General features: G+C 40.8%; 1 protein-coding gene and 1 long non-coding RNA gene across 3 annotated transcripts in view; one reads left to right on the top strand and one right to left on the bottom strand.

The window, feature by feature from the left end:
• The first annotated feature begins 3,393 nt into the window (after positions 1-3,393).
• On the top strand, positions 3,394-4,899 carry LOC143892959 (uncharacterized). Its single transcript, XR_013255666.1, has 5 exons — positions 3,394-3,696; positions 3,826-3,995; positions 4,075-4,212; positions 4,301-4,363; positions 4,456-4,899. It is a non-coding gene; the product is annotated as an uncharacterized LOC143892959 (long non-coding RNA).
• Positions 4,900-17,523: 12,624 nt separating this feature from the next.
• The window catches only part of LOC143845753 (uncharacterized), a 100,332-nt gene continuing 90,313 nt past the window's right edge, over positions 17,524-27,542 (bottom strand). Inside the window, exons 1-2 of one of the 2 annotated variants that reach the window (XM_077354167.1) lie at positions 22,208-22,425; positions 17,524-18,712 (exon numbers count right to left, since the gene is read on the bottom strand). In XM_077354167.1, the coding sequence (XP_077210282.1) occupies positions 17,889-18,707 (819 nt within the window). In that variant the 5' untranslated portion in view covers positions 18,708-18,712; positions 22,208-22,425 and the 3' untranslated portion in view covers positions 17,524-17,888. Of the gene's footprint in view, positions 18,713-22,207; positions 22,426-27,542 lie in introns of those variants that run through there. The other variant, XM_077354168.1, reaches the window with a different exon arrangement.

Genomic DNA, 27,542 nt, shown 5'->3' with positions numbered 1-27,542 from the left:
CAAGTTCTTGATAAGAAAGAAAAAATAAAAACAATCCCTCACAAGGGTTTACAAAGTGTAGAAGATGTACAAATTTTGCCTATGATCCAAATCCTAATCTTTAGAGGATGAGAGGCATAATCAAGTTTGATTCACTCTTTGGATGTTCAAATGGAGTTTAAGAGTGTTAGGATTGATTATTTGGAAGTTGGGAATACCCATATATATAGAAAAATCCAAATATGACCGTTTGGTGGCATAGTGGTAATTCTGGAGAAAACACCAACGGATATAAATCTGACCGTTATTAATGTTCTCGGAGTTCCGGGAATACAAACTTAAGATGAAAAATGTCTACTGGACCAAATCTTGGAGCTCCGAGGATTTCTCGGAGTTCCGAGCTCGGAGCTCCGAGAAATCTCTCAGAGTTCCGAGAAGCCTATGTTGAGCAGATTTTCACTTCTGTTTTTGGGCTTCCAATTTTACACCAACTTGGGATTGTTATGAGGGTTCCACATAGTTGGAACACCACAACGACAATCACTTATACATTTTAGGATGTGTGAGTTTAACTTAATTATGCCTTTCAAAATTCTAAACTAGGATTGGATCTTAATACAATCTAATATAACTTTGATCTTCAATGGATTCTTCAAGTCTTCATCTGTCTTGGACTTCGATGTCTTTGGCCTTCATGATGTGGTCTAATGAGATCTTCTTGGCCTCAATCCAAGCAATGTTGTCTTAGCACCAATGTGATCTACAACTTAGACAATCAAACACATTTGTGATCATAAATCACTTGTGTAATAGAATCATCAAAATAAGATGGGAATGCCAAGGTGGAAACCATTGGGCTTACACCATTGTTTTAGCTTCCCTCCTCATTTTATTGCAGCCCCTCAAACACTATTGTTCTATCCAACCGATCAATAGCGTCTGCTTCCCTTTCTACTCTTTCAACACAGTTAAGTTGGGCTTGCCCCTCCTTAAGCACATTTACTTCTTTGACTAGCTCACTTAGCTTCCGACCATATTCTTGATATTGTGATTTGATTGCTTGCAGCTCTCCCTTCATCGCCAAAGTTTCTGCTTCTGCAGCTTTCCTTAGCAAGCTCTCATGTAATAGCTCTTGATGAAGGTCATACACATTGTCGATCATTGTCTCCTATTGGACGAGAATATAATTAGGTTCATCCGTATTATCGCCGCCTTGATGCGCAACGGAAGCAAGGGTCATAAGATTGTCAGCATTTGTTATAGGGTTCGACTGATCCGGTTTGCCTTCGTTATCTTCAAGAACTCGTACATCAGTGGTCTGTTACAACAAGGGATGTGTGTTGCAAATCTCGATGTACCGAAGGAAGAAATATATATAATATCGGTGATGACGATACGTTACCAGGTCCATGGGAGATAAACGTAGCCTCATCTAGAGTCGGTGCTACAACCTTGATGACCTAGACATTGATTGCAAGCAACTGCTGAGATGAACAAAATCATGTAGATTACATGCACATTAAATTAACTAAGTACTGTGATGCCTCACCTGGGAGTCACTCAACTGCATCTCCTTCACCAACGTAAACATTCATTTATGCTCTGACCTCCTGCTGTGTACAATTCCTTTCCATTTTGAATATTCGTGGGGTCGCTCCAGTGTGATTGCAACTCCACAGATTAGTATGCTCAAACAACCATATCTGAATTAATGCACATATAAGTTTTAAGGTTTTCATGTAAGATCTTACAATTGCATTGTTCGATTCGCTATAATGTAGTGGCTTACCTGAAGGACAATCGAGCATCTGGCAAGATGACCTTTGCCAGTTGCACTTTTGTTTATAGATTGAAGAAGGTAGTCGTAGACAGCATATGCCCATGCAAAATTCAATATGTTTTGAAGATTGTCTATATAAGGGAAAAAGGACGCATCCACCTTGTGGTCAGTTTGATTAAAGAGAAATGTACTGAAGAGGAGCAACAACAGAAGTTTAACAACCAAATCAATATTGTCCTCCTTATCGGTGCGTACTAAACTTTTAATTTTCTCACATATTTCATCCGCTTTTACAGATGGTTTGGTAAACATCCACCCAAGCACATATGCACTACAACTCAATCTCATCGGTATTCTTTCGCCACTAATATGTAGGCCTAATACTAATGCAACATCCGATACATGAAATGGAACTAACTGACCACCTAATCTAATCGAATTACTCTCACGATCCCACAAACCTAGTAGAATTGTCAGTATAGATTTATGTAATACAATGTCTTCGAGATGAAATAGATGTCCGAATGGAGTTCTATACAGTGCATCATAGTGAACATCCCTAAGCTCTAATTGTAGACCCTTAAGATGCGAGACAAAATTCCTTCGAGAGCATCTACTCATCACGTACTTAAATTTTCCTCTTCCCTGCATTATCAAAGTGGTAGAAGAAAGTGTGGATTAGTACAGTTTTTTCCATAGGATATATATTCCATATACAAAGAGGCAGCAAATCACCTGTACTTCTGCCCCGGTGGCTGCATCGTCTCTCCGTTTCCATTTCATAGCTTCACTCGGTTTTACGAGCAAGATGGTCTTCAGGTCACCCCACCAACAAAGAAATAACAGGGAATGGTATCTTACAGCTTGAAAAATGCAATATTGGCTGTAAGAATCCCACGCTTGATACGGTTTGGGAGATAGAACCCACGAACCTTTTAAAACCCTAAAGTGTGTTTGTCTCTTAAAGAATGATAGTTTACAATAGGTACGCCAGCGTTATCTGTTCAAACCCTAATGACAACAATTTCAAATTTGTAAAATGGGCGCCATCGTTCAAAAGGTATGCCACCGTAAAAATAATTACGCCGGGAATTGTCATGTTAACTTTTTACATTAGGTACGCCGCCAGATAATAATAACGCCACCGTATGTGCTGCCGACAAGATAAAGTACGGCAGCGTAACTGTTAATTCTTAGATTAGAAAGTCTTTATACGCCGCCGATAAGATAAAGTACGCCACCGTATACGCCACCGATAAGATAAAGTACGCCGCCGTTTCTAAATACTCGAACCGTCGATAAAAGGGTTTAGAACCCGACTTTTACATATTCAAACCCTAATACTCCACAGACCGCGAGAAGCCAGAAACCCTAGGACGCAGACGCTGTTAGAGATCTCTGTGTAGAGACGGAGAGAACTCCCTCTTCAGGTGCTCCAACATTGTTTACAAATTTGTAAGGCTATCATTTTCATGCTTTTCGTTCTTTCTTTGGTCTGCGGGTTAATATGAACATGGATGGTCTCTTTCAGGTGTTCCAGACAAAGAAAAGAATAATGTCATCTAGTGAGGGAAGGAGGAAAAGGTCAGCTAAGGTCGAAGCACCGGTAGATCTTCCATCCGTAAAGTCACGATGCTCCACCAGTAAATTGTAAGATGGAGTAGTGGAGGCGAACCTTGGAGCGCCAACCCAGGTTTTACTTAACAAAACTCCCTTTGCACACATGTTTACATTTCTTTGATATCACTCTTCATAGGGGAGTAATGGCTTCTATGCTTTCCCTGTAGGACAAAGAGACTAAGGCCTTTAAATTAGGGGAGAGATATGTTCCATTCAGCGCAAAAGATATTAGCGTAATGTTAGGGTTGAGCAGTGTCGGAGAAGATGTTTCTTTGGTGACCCAGATCGTGCAATCTCCACTACATACCCGGTTTTTAGTAAGACTAAACACATAACTAGTGTAGATATATTGAAGTCAATAAAGAGGACGAGAGAGCGTGAGCCAAAAACCGCAGCGAAGTTACTAATTTTATATTTGTTCTCATCGTTTCTTTTTCCTGACACAGCCTACGCTGTAAACCACAAATTCGTTAGATATGTGGATGATCTGACGACTATAGGTAACTATGCATGAGGAAAGGCCGTGCATCAGTACATAATATGCGGCATTGATAGGATTTCGTACAGTGAGGTATCCAAAAGGAGGTTTACCTCCCTGGCTGCGTACTGTATGCAGGTAAGAGTGGAAAACATAGAGGTAAAATGCATATCTAGTGTTATACCCTCAACCTCACTTGTTTATTTCTTATTAAAAGGTCTGGTTGTACGAGCACCTCACGACCTATACCAGTGCTAACAACAAATATCCTAGATTCATCAGATGGGAAGAAACAAAATCTAAACACAAACCAGCCAATGTACTGGAGATGGTGAGAGGGTTGTAGGATGACGAGGTATAATAATCAAACACTGTTATTTATTATCTTATATCCTTACGCGAGCTACATAATTTTGAGTTCTGAGTAATTGTCTCTCTATTAGGTGCGACTGGAGATAGTTCCAGATGATTGTGAGCTCCATCTACTTACAACTCCCGAAGTACAGGTTAGCATCAAATGAAAGATAATATATGTTGTTCATTCTGCCGTTCGATATTTAAGCAATGAAGCTAAGCAAACACTTGGTTGATGGTACAGACAGATGCAGACTGCATTCCCGAGGAAAGGGAAGATGGCCAACAGTCGGTTGAGATACATATGGATTTGTCTAAGGGTGGCCAGCATGTGGTTGAGGCGGAAATGGAAATGTCAGAACATGGGGAAGAGGCCGTTCACTCACAAATGGAATCATCGGAAGAGGGGGATGTCAGTACAAAATTTACGATCCAATACAGAACATCATGGGCGGAGAAGAAACTGACATATGACCTACTTGATCCCCACACTCAGGAGAAAGTTATCTCTGATTACTTCAGTAGCGACTTCGAGTATGAAAATTAGAACCATAACACAATTTATTGACTATGTTCCATAGTGCGTACAATAAACAGTTTGATTCTTTCTTCAGTAATACTCTACAAATTACCAATAGAAGTCATTGCTCAAAGGAGGAGCTGAGGACACTGTATCATCCCGAGGGTGTAGTCCACAGCTCGGTAAGCTCCCAAGTCTAAAGGCTTACCTATATATCGCCAATGCATATTTCAAATAATTTATCTCATTTAGCGTTCCACAATAAATCTCATTCCCTTGAAGGTCATAAATGGGTACGGGGATCTTTCCATGTCCAAGGCAATGGACAAACGATGCGTATGCCTCCCTACCTATGTCTCAATAAGTTCTGCACCTGAACGCTTTATCGTTACAATAGCCTCTCTTTTTATCCCATGCTTATGCTTATGCGACCATCATCAATTCCTTCCTAAGCGATATGAATGGGGTAGACAGAATCCTGGCCCCAATAGGGAATGGGAAACACTGGATATTATTAATGGTCAGTATGAACGTAGGAAAATATATAATGTATGATTCACTGGCCAGAGCTCACAATAGGAATCTTGCAAGAGGAATGGTAGGTTTCCTACGTAGTGATATTCCATAGTGCAGTACGTTTGGATGGATTTTCTCAATAATCTCTCTCGGCGTGCAGATTACTTTCTTTAGGAGGGTTCTAAAAAGATTTCAACCTGCGGCGGATACGTGGGAAGATACCGTCGAAACAAGAAGACCAACGCAAGAAAATGCTTGAGTACTCCTACTGCACCGTTAAGACAATATACTCTTCATCTATTTCCAGGTGCAAGTTACATAATATCAACTGCTACAATTTGTATTTGTAGGGTCGACTGTGGGGTGTTCGTCATCAAGTTCATAAAAGCTCTATGCCACTACAAACAATTCGAGTTCACAAAGGTACTAATTCTTACAAGCATACAAAGAAATTACTCATTGGCCGAGTACTTACAATTCTATCTTACGGCAGTAGGATATACATTGCCTACGCGTGGAGAGAACATTCGAGATGATTTAGGAATGCAGCCACATGTAGCTTCTCTTCTTCAGTACTGCAGAGTCCGCGGGGATTATAAGATGTAGGGAGTAGAGATGTTGATTACAAATGTTTGGGAGGCTGACTGTTAGAAGATGTGTAGAAGTAGATGACTGATTGTCCAAACCTGTTCTTGTATAGATAACTGATTAATCAAACCATTCTTCTTTGTTCCATTCCGTCAAGGCCAAATCCATTTGATATTATGTTCTGGTTACATCACACATCAAGTATCTTTCTCCCACCATAACACAATTTACTGGGTAAACTCCACTAAGTACCAAAATGGTTCTCTAGATAATTTAATGGGTAAAAAAACCAAAACAGATTCATTACCTGGATTAAGGCGGAAAGAAATCAGAAGATAGTAATTAATTGGGTAAATTTCACCCCAACCGCCGAAACAACTTCTAAGCCGGCCTTCAGTAAAGGTACGCCACCGTATCATACTTAGTCCTTCGGCGCTCTTATATTACGCCGGCGTGTATAGATATGCCGGTGTTAATTTAGGCTGGCCGGTGTACATGATGGGTACGCCGGTGTATGTAATGGGTAAGCCGGCGTAAACGTCATTTACGTCGGCGTGACTATTAGGTAAGCCAGCGTAACAGCTCTGGAGACCTCACCAAAATATTTTGCACATCACTATGTAAGGGTTGGGACATAGGGACATAACGGCACCAGAAATTTTAGGCAAGGTTCAACTTGGCGGTATTAGTACAGGACGCCACCGTTCCATTATATGTCCATGTGTCGTTGATCCGTCCGTCTATGCACATTAGCGACGGCCAAGATCTAAACGAACCGAAGGGACTCTAGGTTAAAAAGGAAATTTCAAATCCAAACCAAACTAGCTATAAAAAAGGCGCCACCGTTCGGGAAAAAATATTTAGGACGTGTCAAGCATCCTTCCGTCTGCACTTATTTCCAACGGCCAGGATCTAAATGAACCCATGCTTCTGTCGGTTCAAATATGCATTGAGACGAACCCAACGAAACCTCGTGCAGTGCGCCAAACGTAAATTGGGGTGAGATGCATTAAATACAAGGGTTTTTCCCTCCGAAGAAAATAGTTAAATAATGAACAAGTGAATGATGAGGACCAACATATGAGGAGTCCTCTTGTTGTCAGAAGGGTATTGGGGTCTTTTTCCCACCCGATTTTGAAGCTTAGCCCTTTTTTGGTTCTTGTTTTGAAAGGTGCCCGTCATCCATATTTTCACTAAACATCGGCCCGCATTCCGTACTTTTCTCAATAACGAATTGATAAAGATCATTTTCCATGACTCCAAATTGATAAAGACCCAGTCACAAGAATGACTTGTTGGATCCATATCATCCGACTGCATTTATCAGACCTTTAATTTTTCATTTTTTTCAGTGCAGTTATAAAGGCTGTTGGGTGACAGTGGGTCTTATATGCGAAAAAGGGCAAAATATAGATATTAAGCATAAACAATAATAACAAGAAGAAGTGCAAATGAATTAGAATCATCAACGACAGAGGTGGATGAAATTAGTGGACTTTGAAAGTGGGTTAGATAAAAGATGAGAGATTTGGGGCCCCGATGGAGCTTCTAGCGAGGTTCAATCCCAGCTTTCTGTGGACCCCGATCCCGAGGATGGTGAGCGAGGGACACGAGATCCCATGTCGGTCCTCTAAGATCTCCACAATGTATGTATCGTTCGGCATCCCCCTCCTTATGTGATTGTGGACGTAACAATAGGCTAACACTATGTCGACCTGTCGTTCGAATGGGTACATGGATGGCGTATTAATTATGTTGAATCACTTTTTCAAGACACCGAAAGTCCGCTCGATTACATTCCTTGCTGATGAATGCCTTTGATTGTACAACTCATCTGCAGTTCGAGGTCTGCACCCTCTAATGTCGTTTAGGTGGTAACCAATGCCTCGGATAGGAGTTATAAAATTTCTCAGGCATGGGTACTCACCATCAGCAAGGTAAAACTTTCCTACAGACACACGAAGGGATATATATAAGTTTCATAACCAAGAACAACAACAGTGGTACGGAGTAAAAGACAAACTCAGTAGTACCTGGTAAACAAGGAATCCCATTCGGCTTTGATAAAGCAGATGCTAGGACCCTAGAGTCTGCTGCCGACCTTTCCCACCCAGCTAACACGTAAGTAAACTTCAGGTCGAAGTCACATACAACTAGCACATTTTGAGAGGGCCATCCCTTACGACAAATAAATCTAGGTTTCAGATCCTCGGCTACTGTTGCTTGAATGTGTGTCCCGTCAATTGCACCAATGCAATCCTACAATATGGACATTTAAAATGTCACCTGTCATATGAGTAACTTGTTATGCAACTTACATGCTACTACAAGGTAATAAACGATGCCTTAAAGTACGGCATAAAATTCGGGTTGTCAGCAATGTGATGTGGTGTATCCCTTGATGGAGGTAATATGAACAACTCTTGCAGTTTGAGCACAACACATAGAACCTTGTTAAAATACTTCGAAACAGTGGCCCCTTACCGTCTAATGGATGCTCTAATAGTGTGGTTCCTTTGGCTGTGGGCAATTACTTGTAAGAAAATCGCCACTTGTTCCTCAACACAACAGTGTATTGTGTCTTCAAGTAGGACCGTGTTTCTAAATATCGCGACGAGGCTGCGGAAGCACCGAACATCCATTCGCAGAAGCGCAATACAATGATTCTCTGCATTCGTAACACGTGTAACAAATGTCCTACGAGTTTCGTAACCACTTTCATAAGGGCCCCTTGTCATATTTTCTTCAACGTAAAGTCTAACCCTAACCATCGATGTAGCTATCGCAGCCATTACTAGAGCTACAGCTCGAATAATCAGTGTCCTCCTATTCGGTAGTTCTCGAGGCATGATAATCGATGGTAGCCCTATATGAGCAACACCAAACCACCAAGACATTATAACCGACCACACAAGGAAAGCAGAAAAAAACAAAAAAGCTCTACAAAACAAACCCACATATCACCAACACCCATCCACCCACAACCAAGCCATTATATCAGAACCCAACAACCAAGCCACCCATAGAAATGTACAACACCCATCCACCCACATATCACCAACACCCACCCACCTACAACCAAGCCATTATATCAGAACCTGTGGGACCCGATCCCGCGAGAGGGGTGGGGCGCGAGCCGCCACGCTCTCTCTTGGTTTCTCATACCCACGCGATTGGCGTGTGCATTTTTATGATTGATTTTAATTCGTCTTTTATGTGAACTTGGGATCACTAAGGCAATCCGAATTCCACACAAAAAAGACTGACAGAGTCACCACCTAGATGTGAGATCTAGGACTCGTAATTAACCAGAAATCTAGACTCGCTACCTGGTTACAAGAATGGAAGGTATGGGGATTTATCCACCACATGCACCATTCCTGCCCGATAATCGCTCTTCGATTCCAAAAGCTAACTCTTTTAAATTTATTTTAAATGGCTCATTCAACTCTCTGTTAATGTGCTAACTACGGGACATGCATCCTATGATCTAATTTCAATGTGAATCCTAAATGTGTATCTTGATTTCTTAATTTGTCTGGATTTAATCTAAGTGAAAGTTCTCCTAAAATTCTAATTTCAGGGAAAGTCCTAAGCGATTTAATTAAGCATTTACAATAAAATTAATATACAAAACACCATAATTTGTTGTGATGCCGACTCGCGGTTGGTATGCCATCAGACATCCAAGCTGCCTATGTACCCAAGCCTCACTGGGATCAGAGTCGACGTAGTTCGGTGCACCTAAGCTAAGCTACTTATGCCTAACTCAACTAAGACATTGATCTAGACTGATTTGACTGTTTCAACAGTTTTAAGAGTAGTTATTTAATTCAAGTTGAGGATTTTACTATCCTAGGATTTCATCTAAGATGCTATATGATTCTTATCTAAATACAAGTTGTTCCTTAGACTAATGCAGGTTAACCTACATCCTAGTTAGCTAGGCTTGTCCTAGGGAAAATTGGGTGACTAGTGTAACTAGACCTATGGCACGGTTGCTATTCATAGCAAGCGTCCGTGATGAGGCTGAACTCCTAACTCTAGGACTCCCTAAAACCTAAGACTCCCTAAAACCTAGGACACGACCTGACACCAGTGTTCCTAAATTGGGCTCTAATGGTTCTTACGACGGAAACCTCGATCCAACGGTTCCGAAAGACAGAAGACAAATCGATTTAAATTCTCGAGGTTAATGAATTTCAGATTTCAAGGATTTTCAGTTTCTGGACATTGAAGGATTACCAATGGTTCTAGGGTTCACCAATTTCGGCCCAGAATAGCATCCAAGGAAGGGAATCGTGCGCTCTTTCCTTGCACAATTTAATACTTAGGTTATAGCATCTTATTGCCTGGCATATCTCCGGATTTCCGTGAACAGTAACCTCGGAGCCAACAACATGCTATAGCTTAGATATTCAAATTGTCAAAGATCGAGTGCAATAGCGATACGATTATGGATGCACTGGCCATTTTTTCTGGGAAATCTAAAGATCCTAAGATTTCTGTTTCAATGGATTGAGGAGTGAATATGTGACAGAGATTTAAGGTTCTTTAGAGATTTTCAGATGATTTTCAATTAATTTCGGATTTTCAATGAATTTTATCAATTTTAAACATATGAGTGATTTTACAAGTGAAACTATTGCAAACGAATTCGAAATGAGTTGAAACTTCTACAGCAGCAAGATATGATGAAATGTAGCTTACTGAAAGATTTTTACAGATTTTTACATTAAGCTCATATTTAATTTTGATTTAACAATTAATTGGCCAGATTGCAAATATAACACAGAAACTACAAAATAGAAATCTAAATTCAATTAAATTTCTACAGGAATAAGATATAAGTAAATGTAGCATGCTGTGAGATTTTCATGAATTTTAGAAACTATTTACTATCAGTTTCGGATTTTTCAATTTTCAGACCAGATTATGAATTAACACTACATCCCATATGAAACAAGATCTAAATCACTTGATACTTTTACAGCAACTAGAAATATGGAATATAAGACTACTGTTAAAATGTTGGAAATTTAATCCGTGATCTGATGTCTGTAAAAATTCTCCCAAAATCTGATAATTTTCAAAGAAAGCATAAAATAATATACCAAACCAAATCCAAAAATTTTCAAAAATTCATGGTAGAATGTATCGGCATTATATTAGTTTTCCACGAAATGTCATTAATTTTGGAATTCGTTTAGTATATATTTTATTTTTCTTCGTCGAAAAGATTTTTTTAAAGAGTTTTCTATTTTTAAAACACGATTTTCGAGAAAATTATGATTCCGAAAAACATCCTCCAACCTTTTTCTGATGTGATGAACACAAGAAAAATTTTAAATTCCAAAAAATAGATCATCCTGAGATGGCTATTTTTTCGAATTTCGTAATTACTCAGCCAATATTTTAAATAAAATTCTACTCTTCACTCAAATTTTAAAAAACCGTTGATCCAATGTCCGATCCGATCCGATAGTTATTTTACTCTATTTAAGTAGAACATCGTATTAAATTTTGGGACGAAACGGATTTGAAACACTCATGCAGATCATGATTTTTAGTTCACATATTTAATATTGAATTAAATTTAATTGAATGCTAAAAACCATGCAAAATTCATAAAAAATGCCAAATCATCTGGGAAAAATCTGAGAATAGTGTACTAACCTGTAGGCGAGATCTCTGCCGAATCCGAGAGCCGAAAAGTCCGAGAAAGTCCGCCGACGCTGCGATCCGACCCGCTTCCTTCTTCTCTTTTCTCTTTTTTTTCTTTATTTTTCTTACTGCTGTGAGAGTGTCGCTCCTCTGTTGAGTGTGAGACCTATGAGAGGTCTAGAGGGGAGTGAGAGAATGAGTGTGAAAAGAGAGTTTGTGAGAGATAGAGAAGAATATAGAGAAAGAGAGTGAAACCGAAAGCAATAGAGAGATAGAGAATGAGAGTAAAAAAACATTTGTGAGAGATATATAGAGGAAGTGAGAGCGACAGACAGAGAGGGAGTGAGATGTACAAAGAGAGGTATAGAGAGAGAGAGAAAGAGAGAGAGAGAGAGAGAGAGAGAGAGAGAAACAGAGTATCGGTGAAAACCGATACTCTGTTTTTTTCTCTTTGCTGTTCTTTTTTTTTTTTTAATTCCAACTTCTGTCCAGAGAGAGATTGAGGGAGAAGGAGATGAGCCCAGGATGGTGAGAGGGAGAGGGAGGCTCTGTTAGGATATGGAAACAGAGGGAGAATGTGGAAAAACAGAGTGATGGTAGAGAGCGAGAGAGATGCATTTCTTCACAAATGTATGACAATCTGCTTCAAATGTTGGCCAATAGTACCCCAGACGTAGGATCTTTCTTGCCAACATCTTCCCATTCATATGAGGCCCACACACCCCTTCATGAATATCTGCGAGAATTTCTTCTGCCTGATCTTCAGTGACACATAAGAGTTGAATTCCATCGAAAGACCGTCGATACAACTCCCCTCCACAAATGACAAAATTAGGTGCCAATCTCTGCAAAGTCCTTATTTCTTTATTCGACGCCTCATTGGGATGCCCCTGGCCTGAGATGTAGTTCTTTATGTCCGTATACCATGGTTTACCATCGGGACATCTTGCAGCTATCTCTATAGCATCAACATATGCAGGAGCCCATTGCTCTTGAACCGTGATGAGCCTCATCTTCATATTGTGAGGTATGTCAATCATAGAAGCTAATGTTGCTAAGGCATCGGCGAATCTATTCTTCAAACTTGACAGATAACTGGAAGTGATGCACTGGAATTGTTTAGCAAGAGCATCCAAGTACTCATGATATGGCAATAGCTTTTCTTCTTTGGTTCTCCACTCTCCTTGAGTTTGGCAAATGATTAGCTTCGAATCTCCATATACGTCAAGATTCTCTATGCCTAAGGCCAATGCAGCCTCAAGCCCAACAATGCATGCTTCATATTCTGCCATATTATTGGTGCAATTGAATTGTAACTTAACGACAAGGGGAACATGCTCATTTCGAGGTGACACCAGCAATGCCCCTACTCCTTGTCCTGTTTGGTTTGCTGCTCCATCAAAATAGAGGGTCCAACCAGTCTCTGGATATTCATCTTCTATCATCATGATCTCTTCATCTGGGAAGATCAGCTTGAAAGGCTGATTTTCTTCTCGGGGTGCTTCTGCCAGTTGCTCAGCAATGGCTCGGCCTTTTACTGATTTTTGGGTTACATGGGTGATGTCGAACTCAGACAACAATAATAACCATCTGGCAGTCCTGCCTGTCAGGGCTGGTTTTTCAAAGAGATACTTCAGAGGATCCATCCTTGACAGGAGCACGACCTTATGTGATAAAAGGTAATGCCTGAGTCGCTGAGTAGCCAAAACCAGAGCTAAGCAGGTTTTTTCTAGGACAGTGTATTTCTGTTCATATTCCAACATTTTCTTACTGAGATAATACACAGCCTTTTCATGCTTGGTTTCTGGATCTTTCTGTGCTAACATACAGCCCATTATGGTTTCTGTTACTGATAAGTAAAGCAGCAAAGGATGCCCCGGTATCACTGGTGCTACTATCGGTGGTTCAGACAAACTTTGCTTTATCTTTTCAAAGGCCTGCTGACATTCCTTCGTCCATTCTTTGGAAGTATTTTTCTTTAGGAGCTTAAAGATAGATTCACAAGTTGATGTCAGATGAGCGATGAATCGCCTTAGGAACTGTATCATTCCTAAGAATCCCCGAATTTCCTTCTCGGTTTTAGGCGGCGGCATTTCCTGGATAGCCTTAATCTTCTGAGGATCTACCTCTATGCCCCTTTGACTCACCATGAATCCTAACAACTTACCAGAGGTAACCCCGAATACACACTTGGTAGGATTCAGGCGAAGCTGGTATTTGAGAATTCTTTCAAAGAACTTCTTAAGGTTCGGGATATGATCTCTCCTTTCCTTGGCTTTTACAATCATATCATCAACATAAACTTCGACTTCCCTATGTATCATGTCATGGAGTAAGGCAGTAGCTGCTCTTTGATATGTCGCACCAGCATTCTTAAAACCAAATGGCATTACCCGATAGCAATATGTTCCCCGTTGTGTAATGAACGAGGTCTTAGCCATGTCCTCGGGTGCCATCTTAATTTGATTGTAGCCCGAGAAACCATCCATGAAAGATAGTAATTCATGCCCGGCCGTATTGTCTACCAGGATATCGATATGTGGTAGGGGGAAATCATTTTTTGGACTTGCCTTGTTCAAATCCCTGAAATCTACACACATTCTCACCTTTCCATCTTTCTTCGGTACAGGTACTATATTTGCGAGCCATTCTGGATATTCCACCACTTGCAGAAATCCAGCATTCAACTGCTTAGTAACCTCTTCTTCTACTTTCAAGACCCACTCGGGCTTCATTCTCCTTAACTTCTGCTTTTTAGGTTTAATCACATGTAACAATGGTAGCTTGTGTTGAACAGTGTCTTCGCTCAGCCCGGGCATATCTTTGTAGGACCAGGCAAAAACTTCTTTATATTCCTTAAGTAAGTTTATTAATTCATCGCGCTCTTCAGAGGATAGAGTATTTCCAAATCGTATTTCATGTATTAAATCTTCTGTTCCGATGTTTATAATTTCGATACTCTGAATAACTGCCACCAGCACATCTGGTTCAAGGTAGACTAACCAGTCCTCAACAGCTTTCTCAACATAATATATCGGCGGTTCTGTTTCTGGGAGGGCAAGGCCACTGAATATTTCAAAACCGGGTATCATGATCCCTGTCACTGAGTCATACTATGGTTCAGAAAACCCATAGTATGTAGAAGTCTCACCTTCTTTGATAAAATGACCATTCATTGATAAGGAATATGGAGCCATTAGGAGTACCCTTCCAGTGCGGCGGACTTCTTCCTTCAATTTCAATAATTCTTCCATGGCTTCCTCCTCCTCCTTAGTAGGTACATATCCAAGACCAAAAATTCCACGGTTTGCTTTGATTGGGCGCCAGTGAGATGCCTTGCTTGGATCATGGCCTAAATTCATACCAGGGAAGTAATTCATTTTTCTCATCATCTTGGCCACCACAGGACTGATGGCAAACGGCAAACACAACTCCTCCCGAGAGGCATCCTCATAAGAAATAGCAGCAACGTCGAATGCGAAACCATTCAAGTTGTAGTCATCTGCTTTTGCAACTGGAAGGATCAGAGTTTCTCCTGTTATCTATCCTATTTCTGGCTCTTCATCACCTCTGACAGTGAACAACTTCCCATCTCTGACAAACTTCAATTTTTGGTAGAGGGTTGAAGCAACAGCGCCTTCCTTATGCAACCAGGGACGTCCCAGAAGCAAATTAAACGAGGCCTTGATATCAATAACTTGAAACTCAACCTTAAATTCTTGACCGCCTATAACGATCCTGGTGGTGAGGACTCCGACCACATTTCTGCGGGTGTTGTCATATGCGAGAATACCAAGGGTTGATTCGGCAAAATCAGTGGGACCGAAACCCAAGGTAATGGCAGTTCTCAATGGACACACATTCAGGGCGGATCCGTTATCTACCAACACAGATGGTACTTTCTTGCCTCCACAGATAATAGTGACATGAAGAGCTCTAGCATGATTCCGACCTTGAGGAGGCAGCTCCTGATCTGAGAAACTAATGGCCCTGGTGGCCTGGGTTACAGCAACAACTTCAGCCAGTTGCTCCGGAGATATCTCTGAGGATACCTGTGTGGTATTCAATTCTTTCAACACAGCCTCTCCGTGTTTCTTTGATGCTATCAACAATCCCCAAACAGATATAACGGCCTGAGTTTTCTTCAGTTGCTGTACAACTTCATCATCTGGGTCTTTCACATATTGCGGCTCCTCTCCTCGAGCCAATGCCCCTGGATTTTCGACTCTCAATTCAGCAGGTTTGAAGATTCTTCCACCCCTTGTCACATGTCTGACTTCATCCAATTCAGGCTCATCATAAGTGATAATTTGAGGGACTTGTGGCTCATAGGTGATTACCAAGGGAGGTACTGACTCTCTTGGGTATGATTCATCACAGAAAATGATTTGGGGTTCAGAAACGGGTTCTAAAGCACATATGAGGGTGAGAGGGTCAAACTCAGGATCTCCTATGATTATGGCATTAACGGCAGCAGGAGGATTTGCATGACCAGGTAGCGGGTTTTGGGTGACATTGGGTCTTGGCTGGAATGCAATGACTTTCTCATCAATGAGTTTCTGGATTCTATATTTCAAGGCAATGCAGTTGTCAGTAAGATGACCAGGACCTCTGTGGTACTCACAATGTAGGTCAGCTCGCCAATTTGCAGGTAGGGGATTGGGTGGAGGTCGGATGGCAGGTAGGGTTATGCAACCTGAAGCAAGACATTGCTTAAGCACCTCTGAAGATGGAATGGGAAGAAGGGTAAATTCTACCCGGGTTTGTTGCCGAGGTGCGGTCGCGGGTTGAGCATAGTCCATCACTAAAGGTTCTTGGGATTTAGAGGGCTCAGCATTGGAACGAGAGATACTACTGACTTGGGCTGGCGGGGATTTTTTGAAATCTCTAGGGTTTGGGTTGCTACGGTTAAATACACCTTGAGCCATAGCCTCCTCTATCTGGGTGCCTGCCACAATGAAGTGTTTGAAGTCCAGATAATATTGTAATGACATGTGATACTGGAGTTGGGGGGAATATTTTTCATGATTATTTGAACCTGCTCCTCCTCAAACGGGCGCTCCATCATCTGAGCTGCTATTCTCCTCCATCTTTTCACAAAAATCAGAAAGGATTCCCTCGAGTCTTGCTTTGTTCTCTCTAAATCCTTTCTGGTGATTTCTGTCCCATCATCATATTTGAACTGCCTGATGAATTGCTCGCCGATATCCTTCCATGTCCTGTAACGAGTCTTGTCCAAGACCATGAACCATCTCCTAGCAACCTTGGTTAGGGAAACTGGGAACAATTGAGCCATTTGCTCAGGAGATAAGCCTTGAGGTTGACACATGATGGTGAACATTTGCAAATGTGTGATTGGACAACCCACACCATCATATTTGTCGAAATCGGGCATTTGAAAATTAGCAGGAAGGCGGATTTCGGGAAATAGAGTAAGATCACTGGGATTGAAACCGCCCTGGTCTTGAAACTGAATGTCTTGAACTTTCCTGGTAAGAGTCTCTAATTTCTCCATAACAGACTTATCAACCATGAACTGAGAAGGCCTACTGCGATCCTCGCTGTACTGCTCTTTTTCTAAGTCTTCTTCGGCTTTATCAGGGAATTGATGAACACTGGTTGGGCAGGTGCTGCTGAAGTAGCTGCTTGGTGCATAGGCCCTTTATCCTTGGACAACGACGGTCCCAACTTTTCAGAAAGCTGAGCCTTGATAACTCGGTTCTCTTCTTTGAGTTCTTGAAGCTGTTGGAGAATCAAGGTAAGAGTATCGGTAATAGCAGCGGGTGGAAGGCCATCTTGGTTATCTGCCATTGGTGAGGATGAGAAAGAAGGAGATGCTGGGGTTCTCAGAGAGGGTGGTGGAGAGACAGAATTCCTCTCCAATCGTGAAGAGACCCGAACCCAAGGAGCAGTAGGGTTAGCTATGATGTTTACTTCCCTGAAATATTTGAAAGACACATTTTAAAATCACGGAAAGAAGTAAACAATGATGCATGCATAGACTAGGATGATGAGAGAGAAAGATGAACTTTATTGATCAATCATTGAAGCTTGAGTACAGGGTTCATTCTTTCAAAGATAAACGGATAAGATTAAACATGAAACTAAGCATTCTTTTTAGACTTCTTCTTTGGACGACAATCATGCTCAGCTGACTCTTTTAGAGGTTTGATGATCCTGACATCCCAAGCAGATGAAACGGCTTTGACAATCTTGGGCTTGAGATCCTCAGGCGAATAGAAATGACGAAGGGGAGGCACAATAGATTGCTCCCTTCCATACTGACGCAGGATCCTGGCAGGAACATAAAAGGAAGTCTTTTCGAGGCCAAGAAGGCGAACATAGTTAGCTTCTCCAGTGTTGAAGACAGCTTCTTGGATTCCAGGAATTTACCAATAAATTTGATCTTGTTGGCGAGAATTTAACCATTCAACCCAATCACTTTTATGATCGAAAGAAACATCATGACGCCATTCACTGAATGTGTATAACGTATGATCGAAATGGACAGGAGCTGCAATTTTTAGCTTGTGGCATAACCACACCTGGAGTAATGCAGCACATCCTGAGAAAGAACCAGCGAAGGAGCGGACATAAGAGCCTGGACCTGAGCTGGCACGAAGACGAGCCATATCATCCAATCCATTGAAGGTTTCTGCAAGTATAGTAGGAACTGGATTGGCGCCACGATCCATTTGATCAACGAGGTCTAGAAGAACAGCTGACGCAAAGCGAGAAGGCTGGACAGTGAGGAACCTAGCAAAGGAGCAGAATCTCAAAGCGCGCCGTCGGGCTTTTTGAATATCAACAGCACCAATGTGTCCAACAGGAGGGTAAATGTCAATCAGTTGCTGCATGGACACTTCTTGGCCTTTGATGAAAGAGTTCATGGATTCATCTGGATTATTCATCAAGCGAAGGAACAAAGGACGATAATCTGGAACACAGGATGGCTTCACTAGAGGGCCATCCACAGGATATTCCAATAAGGCACACCATTCTTCAAAGGTAGGACACATTTCTAGGTTGCCAAAACGGAAGACATGATGATCGGGATCCCAACACTCTGATGCGGCATAGAGTAATCCCCAATCGAGCTTGATGGTTGCCACGTAGCCGAAGAGATTTTTCTCTTGCTCACTTATGGCATAGATATGGGATTCTCTTAATGTACCACGGATCCAATCAAGAATTGCACGAGTAGACATGGTGCCTGCAAGCCAAGAGAAGGGATAAAGAATGATCAGGATTACATGAACACGAGATTGGGATAAGTTCCTGCCAGTATAAAGAAAGTATGGATACATGATCGAATCACATAATAGAAGTTTGAAAATCGTACGATCAAGAGATGGGATGAGATAGCATAGGATTGCTTTCAACGGATAGATCATGAATGACTAATCCTATGAGATCTTAGGAAAGATGGGATTTATATCCTAACCCCAAAGGAAAATCTTTTAATCTTTGTGCATTTTAACAGTGCTACCTGAAGGCATCAACCCTAATCCTAATCTATTGGAGTGGAGAGAGAATCTCGACTCATGACTTTGTTCGTGTACTTAGGGACCGATCGTAGCCATTGGAAGATGGACTACGGCCTAATCTAGACACAAATGGGTAGGATATCCTAAACTAAGCTCACACACGTGATGCACATGTGTTCGTATACTACATGTATGTGTGGGTTAATCTAAGGGTAAGGCCAAGAGTTCCCTTAGCGTGAATCCATGTTCGATATACTGTACCAGTGTCCGGCGTATCAGTACGTGAACAAGAGATCCGTTTACGCACCATAAGGTGCCAGGCTAAGGGTGGAATGCTTCTCTAGCACAAAGGCACCAGGTGATAAAATCCCAGTCAACCATGCTAGATAACACTCCGGGTTCCTAAAATAGGACGTGTGTGCATGTGAGATGCAGGGTTTAGATGCAAGTGATGTAAGTGTGTGCAATAAGTTCGCGCAATCTATGATGACTTCAGGTTTTGTTAGATTAAGTTCTAGTAAAATGTGATGAGAAAATAAAACAAGACAAACTAATCTAACAAGTATAGAGTTTTTATGAGCCAGTTAAAATAAATTCAAATGAATTATCTTTTGAAATTTTAATGAAGTTAGGTGATCCCCAGCAGAGTCGCCAAACTGTGGGACCCGATCCCGCGAGAGGGGTGGGGCGCGAGCCGCCACGCTCTCTCTTGGTTTCTCGTACCCACGCGATTGGCGTGTGCATTTTTATGATTGATTTTAATTCGTCTTTTATGTGAACTTTGGATCACTAAGGCAATCCGAATTCCACACAAAAGAGACTAACAGAGTCGCCACCTAGATGTGAGATCTAGGACTCGTAATTAACCAGAATCTATACTCGCTACCTGGTTACAAGAATGGAAGGTATGGGGATTTATCCACCACACGCATCATTCCTGCCCGATAATCGGTCTTCGATTCCAAAAGCTAACTCTTTTAAATTTATTTTAAATGGCTCATTCAACTCTCTGTTAAGGTGCTAACTACGAGACATGCATCCTATGATCTAATTTCAATGTTAATCCTAAATGTGTATCTTGATTTCTTAATTTGTCTGGATTTAATCTAAGTGAAAGTTCTCCTAAAATTCTAATTTCAGGGAAAGTCCTAAGCGATTTAATTAAGCATTTACAATAAAATTAATATACAAAACACCACAATTTGTTGTGATGCCGACTCGCGGTTAGTATGCCATCAGACATCCAAGCTGCCTACGTACCCAAGCCTCACTGGGATCAGAGTCGACGTAGTTCGGTGCACCTAAGCTAAGCTACTTATGCCTAACTCAACTAAGACACCGATCTAGACTGATTTGACTGTTTCAACAGTTTTAAGAGTAGTTATTTAATTCAAGTTGAGGATTTTATTATCCTAGGATTTCATCTAAGATGCTATATGATTCTTATCTAAATGCAAGTTGTTCCTTAGACTAATGCAGGTTAACCTACATCCTAATTAGCTAGGCTTGTCCTAGGAAAAATTGGGTGACTAGTGTAACTAGACCTATGGCACGGTTGCTATTCATAGCAAGCTTCCGTGATGAGGCTGGACTCCTAACTCTAGGACTCCCTAAAACCTAAGACTCTCTAAAACCTATGACACGACCTGACACCAGTGTTCCTAAATTGGGCTCTAATGGTTCTTACGACGGAAACCTCGATCCAACGGTTCCGAAAGACACATGACAAATCGATTTAAATTCTCGAGGTTAATGAATTTCAGATTTCAAGGATTTTCAGTTTCTGGACATTGAAGGATTACCAATGGTTCTAGGGTTCACTAATTTCGGCCCAGAATAGCATCCAAGGAAGGGAATCGTGCGCTCTTTCCTTGCGCAATTTAATACTTAGGTTATAGCATCTTATTGCCTGGCATATCTCAGGATTTCCGTGGACAGTAACCTCAGAGCCAACAACATGCTATAGCTTAGATATTCAAATTGTCAAAGATCGAGTGCAATAGGGATACGATTATGGATGCACTGGCCATTTTTCCAGGAAAATCTAAAGATCCTAAGATTTCTGTTTCAATGGATTGAGGAGTGAATATGTGACAGAGATTTAAGGTTCTTTAGAGATTTTCAGATTATTTTCAATTAATTTCGGATTTTCAATGAATTTTATCAATTTTAAACATATGAGTGATTTTACAAGTGAAACTGTTGCAAACGAATTCGAAATGAGTTGAAACTTCTACAGCAGCAAGATATGATGAAATGTAGCTTACTGGAAGATTTTTACAGATTTTTACATCAGTTTGATTTAACAATTAATTGGCCAGATTGCAAAAATAACACAGAAACTACTAGAAATAGAAATCTAAATTCAATGAAATTTCTACAGAAATAAGATATGAGTAAATATAGCATGCTGTGAGATTTTCATGAATTTTAGAAACTATTTACTATCAGTTTCGGATTTTTTAATTTTCAGACCAAATTATGAATTAACACTACATCCCATATGAAACAAGATCTAAATCACTTGAAAATTTTATCGCCACTAGAAATATAAAATATAAGACTACTGTAAAATGTTTGGGAATTTTATCTGTGATTTGATGTCTGTAAAAATTCTCCCAAAATCTGATAATTTTCAAAGAAAGCATAAAATAATATACCAAACCAAATCCAAAATTTCTCAAAAATTCATGGCAGAATGTACCAGCATTATATTATTTTCTCACAAAAGTTCATTAATTGTAGAATTCGTTTAGTATATATTTTATTTTTCTTCGTCGAAAAGATTTTTTTGAAGAGTTTTCTATTTTTAAAACACGATTTTCGAGAAAATTACGATTCCGGAAAACGTCCTCCAACCTTGCTCTGATGTGATGAACACAAGAAAATTTTAAAATTCCAAAAAATAGATCATCCTGAGATGGCTATTTTTTCGAATTTCGTAATTACTCAGCCAATATTTTAAATAAAATTCTACTCTTCACTCAAATTTTAAAAACCGTTGATCCAATGTCCGATCCGATCCGATAGTTATTTTAATCTATTTAAGTAGAACATCGTATTAAATTTTGGGACGAAACGGATTTGAAACACTCATGCAGATCATGATTTTTAGTTCACACATTTAATATTGAATTAAATTTAATTGAATGCTAAAAACCATGCAAAATTCATTAAAAATGCCAAATCATCTGGGAAAAATCTGAGAATAGTGAACTAACCTGTAGGCGAGATCTCTGCCGAATCCGAGAGCCGAAAAGTCCGAGAAAGTCCGCCGACGCTGCGATCCGACCCGCTTCCTTCTTCTCTTTTCTCTTTTTTTTTTCTTTGTTTTTCTTACTGCTGTGAGAGTGTCGCTCCTCTGTTGAGTGTGAGACCTATGAGAGGTCTAGAGGAGAGTGAGAGAATGAGTGTGAAAAGAGAGTTTCTGAGAGATAGAGAAGAATATAGAGAAAGAGAGTGAAACCAAAAGCAATAGAGAGATAGAGAATGAGAGTAAAAAAAAATTTGTGAGAGATATAGAGAGGAAGTGAGAGCGACAGACAGAGAGAGAGTGAGATGTAGAAAGAGAGGTATAGAGAGAGAAAGAGAGAGAGAGAGAAACAGAGTATCGGTGCCGATACTCTGTTTTTTTCTCTTTGCTGTTCTTTTTTTTTTTTTTTAATTCCAACTTCTGTCCAGAGAGAGATTGAGGGAGAAGGAGTTGAGCCCAGGATGGTGAGAGGGAGAGGGAGGCTCTGTTAGGATATGGAAACAGAGGGAGAATGTGGAAAAACAGAGTGATGGTAGAGAGCGAGAGAGATGCTCTGTTTCTTTGTTGAAAGAGGATGAGTGAGAGAAAGGCCGGGAGAGAGTGGAGAATCGAAGAACAGAGAGGGAGAGTGAGGGTGGAATACACAGAGGGTGGTCCGAGGAGGAAAGAAAACAGAGTCGGGGGGCGGTTGAGGGAGAGGCCCTGTCGGAAAACCAGAATCGTGCTCCTTTTTTCTCTTTACCGAGTTGTCTTTTTTCTTCCTTTTTTTTCTTTCCTAAACGTGGGCTGCTCAAATACCATTCGAGAGATCCCCGCGATCGCTGCCAGCCTTCCTCCTAAGAAATCCCCCCATTCTTTCCATGTGTATCCCCTCTTTTTTCCATGAGAGCCACCGTAACTCCCTTTTTTGAATCCATGCTTGCCTCTTTTTTCTTTTTCTTTTTTTATTATAGAAACTCCTATATCCCTTTCAAAGAAAATGCCATATGGTCGCAACATGGTTCACCATGCAATTCTTCTAAGCTTAGCAACTGCTGTTTCGGTTTCTTCACTCCCTCATTTTCAAAATAGCAAATGGCTAAATAGAGTTACTATTTCAATGACACTCATCCCCTAGCTTGCTAATTTAATACCCTTATTGCTATTCTTCTCAAGTGTCTGTCTAAAAATAAACTCCTTGGAAATCTCCATCCTACGGTTGGAAAGTGATGGGATTAGAAGAGAAAAAGTAACCCCACTAAGGACCAAAATTTAACCTTCAGCTCTTAATAATGGCACTCATTTTGAATTTTCAGCTACCTTGTATGAACATTATGTATGTCCGATCATCATGGTGGACACAATTCAATTTGTGAAACTCGTGGGCCCCATCAAATTGACCGAACCACCCTTATAATCTTAACCATCCATTTTAATTGCCCACAATTGAAGTAGAATGCGCCCAAAGAATATTCTCCGCAAGAGTGATCCGAAGTACCTAATTAATAGGTCACAACATAGATGGTCATACCCCACAAATCATCCATTGGATGGGCTAATCCACCCAATTAACGGGCCGCAATACATGGGTTGGGCCCACAAATTATTTTTCATGGGATAATCCGAGCCATTAATTTATAAAGTTATGCCTCAAAGTTATTTCCGAGAGCTATCCGAACAATTTCAACTTGATGATCGCAACAAAATTTGGTTGTTAAAATAACCTCCCTGAAATCTTGATTATTCCCCTGATGGGTACTTTCATGTACTGGATCGAAGTAGGCTTGAAACTCATTTTTCATTAAGACTATATGCGGGCCCCATGTTTGATCCAAATCTAAGCAAATGTTCAATGCGGGCCTACCAACGGGTCCAAATTCTCTCTTGCTTTGATTCTCGCGAATAACCACTCTCAACACTCAACGAAAAAATGCGAAACATGGCGGAAATGATTGAAAAGATCGAGAAAGCATAAGGGACGGACACGGGAATGGAAAACACTAGACCCCGACAACGACACACTAACTTCTTTGTTGATTAAAGCGGAGCAAAATGGGGGTGTCTACAGAACCCAACAACTAAGCCACCCATAGAAATGTACAACACCCATCCACCCACATATCACCAACACCCACCCGCCCACAACCAAGCCATTATATCAGAACCCATCAACCAAGCCACCCACAAAAATGTACAACACCCATCCAAGAACTGAAACCAAAATCAATGAATTAACCCCAAAATCTGCAACCCCATTGCAAATACCCAAAAATATCCGAACCCAAATGTAGAAAATAACCCAAATCAGAACCGTACCTACAAATAGATGTTTTTAAGTCAAAACCACAAAGAAAATATGTGTAAAAACTCATTTTCAGGTGATGTAACCACAGGGGCATGATGAAACCAAAAACCAAAAAATCATTTTTTCCTAATACCCACCTAAGAACGGAAACCAAAATGCAAGGGAAACCATAGATCCGAATCACTTGAACTTCCAAACCCTAGATCCCAAACCTTAGATCCTAACTGTGTCAAATAAATCCCAAACAATACCAATCGAAACCCTAAAAAAATCCCAAACAATACCAATCCCAAACAATCCCAAAAAAATAAGAAACGAGGAAGAGAGAGGAGCGGACAAAGAGAGAGAGAGAGAGAGAGAGAGAGAGAGAGAGAGAGAGAGAGAGGCGTGGGGGTTTTCGTACCTTGCCGGAGAGGAGTCTCAGAGGAGCCGAAGAAGATGCCCAAGTTGCCGGAGAAGATTGCTTTGAGCAAAAAGAAAAAAAAATTAGAAACGAGGAAGACAGAGGAGCGGACAAAGAGAGAGAGAGAGAGAGAGGCGTGGGGGTTTTCGTACCTTGCCGGAGAGGAGTCTCAGAGGACCTGAAGAAGAAGCCCAAGTTGCCGGAGAAGATGGCTTTGAGCAAAAAGAAAAAAAAATAGAAACGAGGAAGAGAGAGGAGCGGAGAGAGAGAGAGGGAGGTGAGGGCGTGGGAGGTACCTTGTTGGGGAGGAGCGGAAAAGCTCGCCGGAGAAGATGCGGGAGTGAGTTTCTTCTCTCGTGTTTTTGCCTCGAGAGGGTAAAGGAAATAAACCCACTGTTCGTTTCTCGCGAGGAAACGAAAGCAAATCTTGCCCATTTCGACGGATTCCAAATCCCGTGAGCGCGAGAAAATGCTCTTTTCCACGTAATTATTTTCATTTTCCACGTCACTAATTCCGCTTTCTCGGAAAAGCAAGAGAACACGCGAAAATGATATTCTCGGGAAAATAAGCGGGTTTTTCCTTTCTCGCGCTCACGCGGGACGGCAAGTGAACAGAGCCTTAAAGTAAGACTCCCTCCTTAAATGAGGACAAAATTGACGAAACTCCACTTGAGTCACAGCAATTACTTGAACAAGAGGAGGAGCGCCAATCCTAACCTTTCAACGATCAAATTGAAGTGATAAACATTGGCACTGAAACTTTGATAAACCTATTTCGAGAATAAAGAGATGGTCCAGTAAGCGCTAACATTAATGCCAAGAGAAAGACCTAGATAGAAGGTTCAAGAAAAAATGAAGGAAGTGAATGTCACATGCTATACATGGGGCATGGATTGGAAACAACTTCCGTATCTCGAGTCAATGGCCTTGGTCACTGGTTTCACCAGTGATAATGTAAAGCCATCGAATTCAATATGAAAAGTGCAAAAGCAATCATCTCAGAGCGATCATCAGAATATCAAGAGTCACCGATTCAAGGATGACAGGATGTCCAAAAACCAGTACGCACCCTCAAAGTCAAAGTACTTATCAATATCCAGAAGGAAGAAGAATCATTATCTCTTACCGAAAAATACCGTCGAACTCCGAAAAAAAAAGGAAAAAAATAATAAGTACAAGAGGAACTCTAGTAACCTAGATCGATTCCCAATCTGAACATCGGGAGGACTCCTTTGGCCGAATAAATCTCAAAATCATATCCTAGTGTCAAAAGAATACCAGTTTGCAAACCCTTTGAGCCTGAATGAAATTTTCTTGAAAACACATGAAACTAACTACGCGAGACCTGATCCCTACACTGGGGTACTTAGGCAGCTCGGTTAAACCGAGTTCGGTCGATTCAAAAAAAGAAAAGAAATTCAATCGTTCCAGAAAAAAAAAAGAGGGACAAGTTCCAAAAGAAGAGAAGTCAATCATTCGAGAAAGAAAGAAAAAAAGAAAAGTCAATTAACCTTCAAACAATTTATCTTCAAACTAGGGGCATTCGCCCTAAACTACGCACGACCTAATTCCTACCCTGGGATACGTAGGCAACATGTTCACAGGTTCGGTCGAAATCTTTGTTGAACCTTAAGTCATTCTTTGAAAAGCCCTATCCTACCTATAAAGTCCTTCCTGTGTTCAGAATTAATGATCTAGGTCCCGAAACACAAAAAGTGAAAAAGAAAAAAAAAAGAACAGAGTTTGAAGATCTGCTAGACTGAAAACCTGAAAGGGCGGTCTAGGCAAAATTTAAGATCATTCCCCCGCTAAGTTGAAAACCCGAAAGGGCGGCTTAGGCAAAAGCTAAGGGGATAGCCTGCTGGATCAAAAACCCAGAAAGGTGGTTCAGGCTAAAGTTAAGGCTAACACGGTCCGCCAAGTTAAAAATCTCGAAGATGTGACTTGGTCACGGTAAGAGAATCATTATAAGAAGGCTACAGCCATCAAGACTGAAGATCAACAGAAGTTCAGGCAAATTCAAGTGCCATCCTCAAAACTGAGGGCATTGAAACTAAGCAATCTTAGGAGTCGTAATTAAATCCTTGAGGCATTACTGTTTTAAGGAAAAAGTCCAGTGTTTACCAATTGAGAAACTATTCCTCGAAAGGATAAACTTACCAAACAAAATATTAACTAAGTCAGAAGCATCACTCTATTTGTCAGTATAGTCAGTCAATCTTTGTTATTCTAAGTTCACTCCTTCAGAGCTCCTCAATCCTTTGAGTAGTGCCTTTTATCTAAGTTTTCTCTTTAGAAAGAGTCAATCGTCGTCCTTATGTCCAAATGATGCAACTGTCTCGGTGAAGGAGGCCTGGCCTCGTCAGCTCCCTGCGATTGTACCTGAAAGAGCTCGAGAATCTAGTCAAACAGCTTCATTTCAAAGAAGATCAACTCAGAAGAATTCAGAAGTAGAAACATCAGAAAGCCCAGTTCCAATAAGAAGATCATACCCCAGGAAGGCACCTTAAGCTTGGAGTAACCTCAGATGCAATGGTGGTTAAGCCAATTTCCAAGAAAGATGAACCATTAAAAATCAGAATTTCCTTCCAGTTAGTTAAATACTATCCTGGTTAA

Source organism: Tasmannia lanceolata, unplaced genomic scaffold (genome assembly GCF_043159265.1).
Source record: "Tasmannia lanceolata isolate RefF3 unplaced genomic scaffold, GAP_Taslan_0.1 ptg000015l, whole genome shotgun sequence".
Classification (NCBI taxonomy): domain Eukaryota; kingdom Viridiplantae; phylum Streptophyta; class Magnoliopsida; order Canellales; family Winteraceae; genus Tasmannia; species Tasmannia lanceolata.
This window is presented reverse-complemented; position numbering and strand designations above follow the sequence as displayed.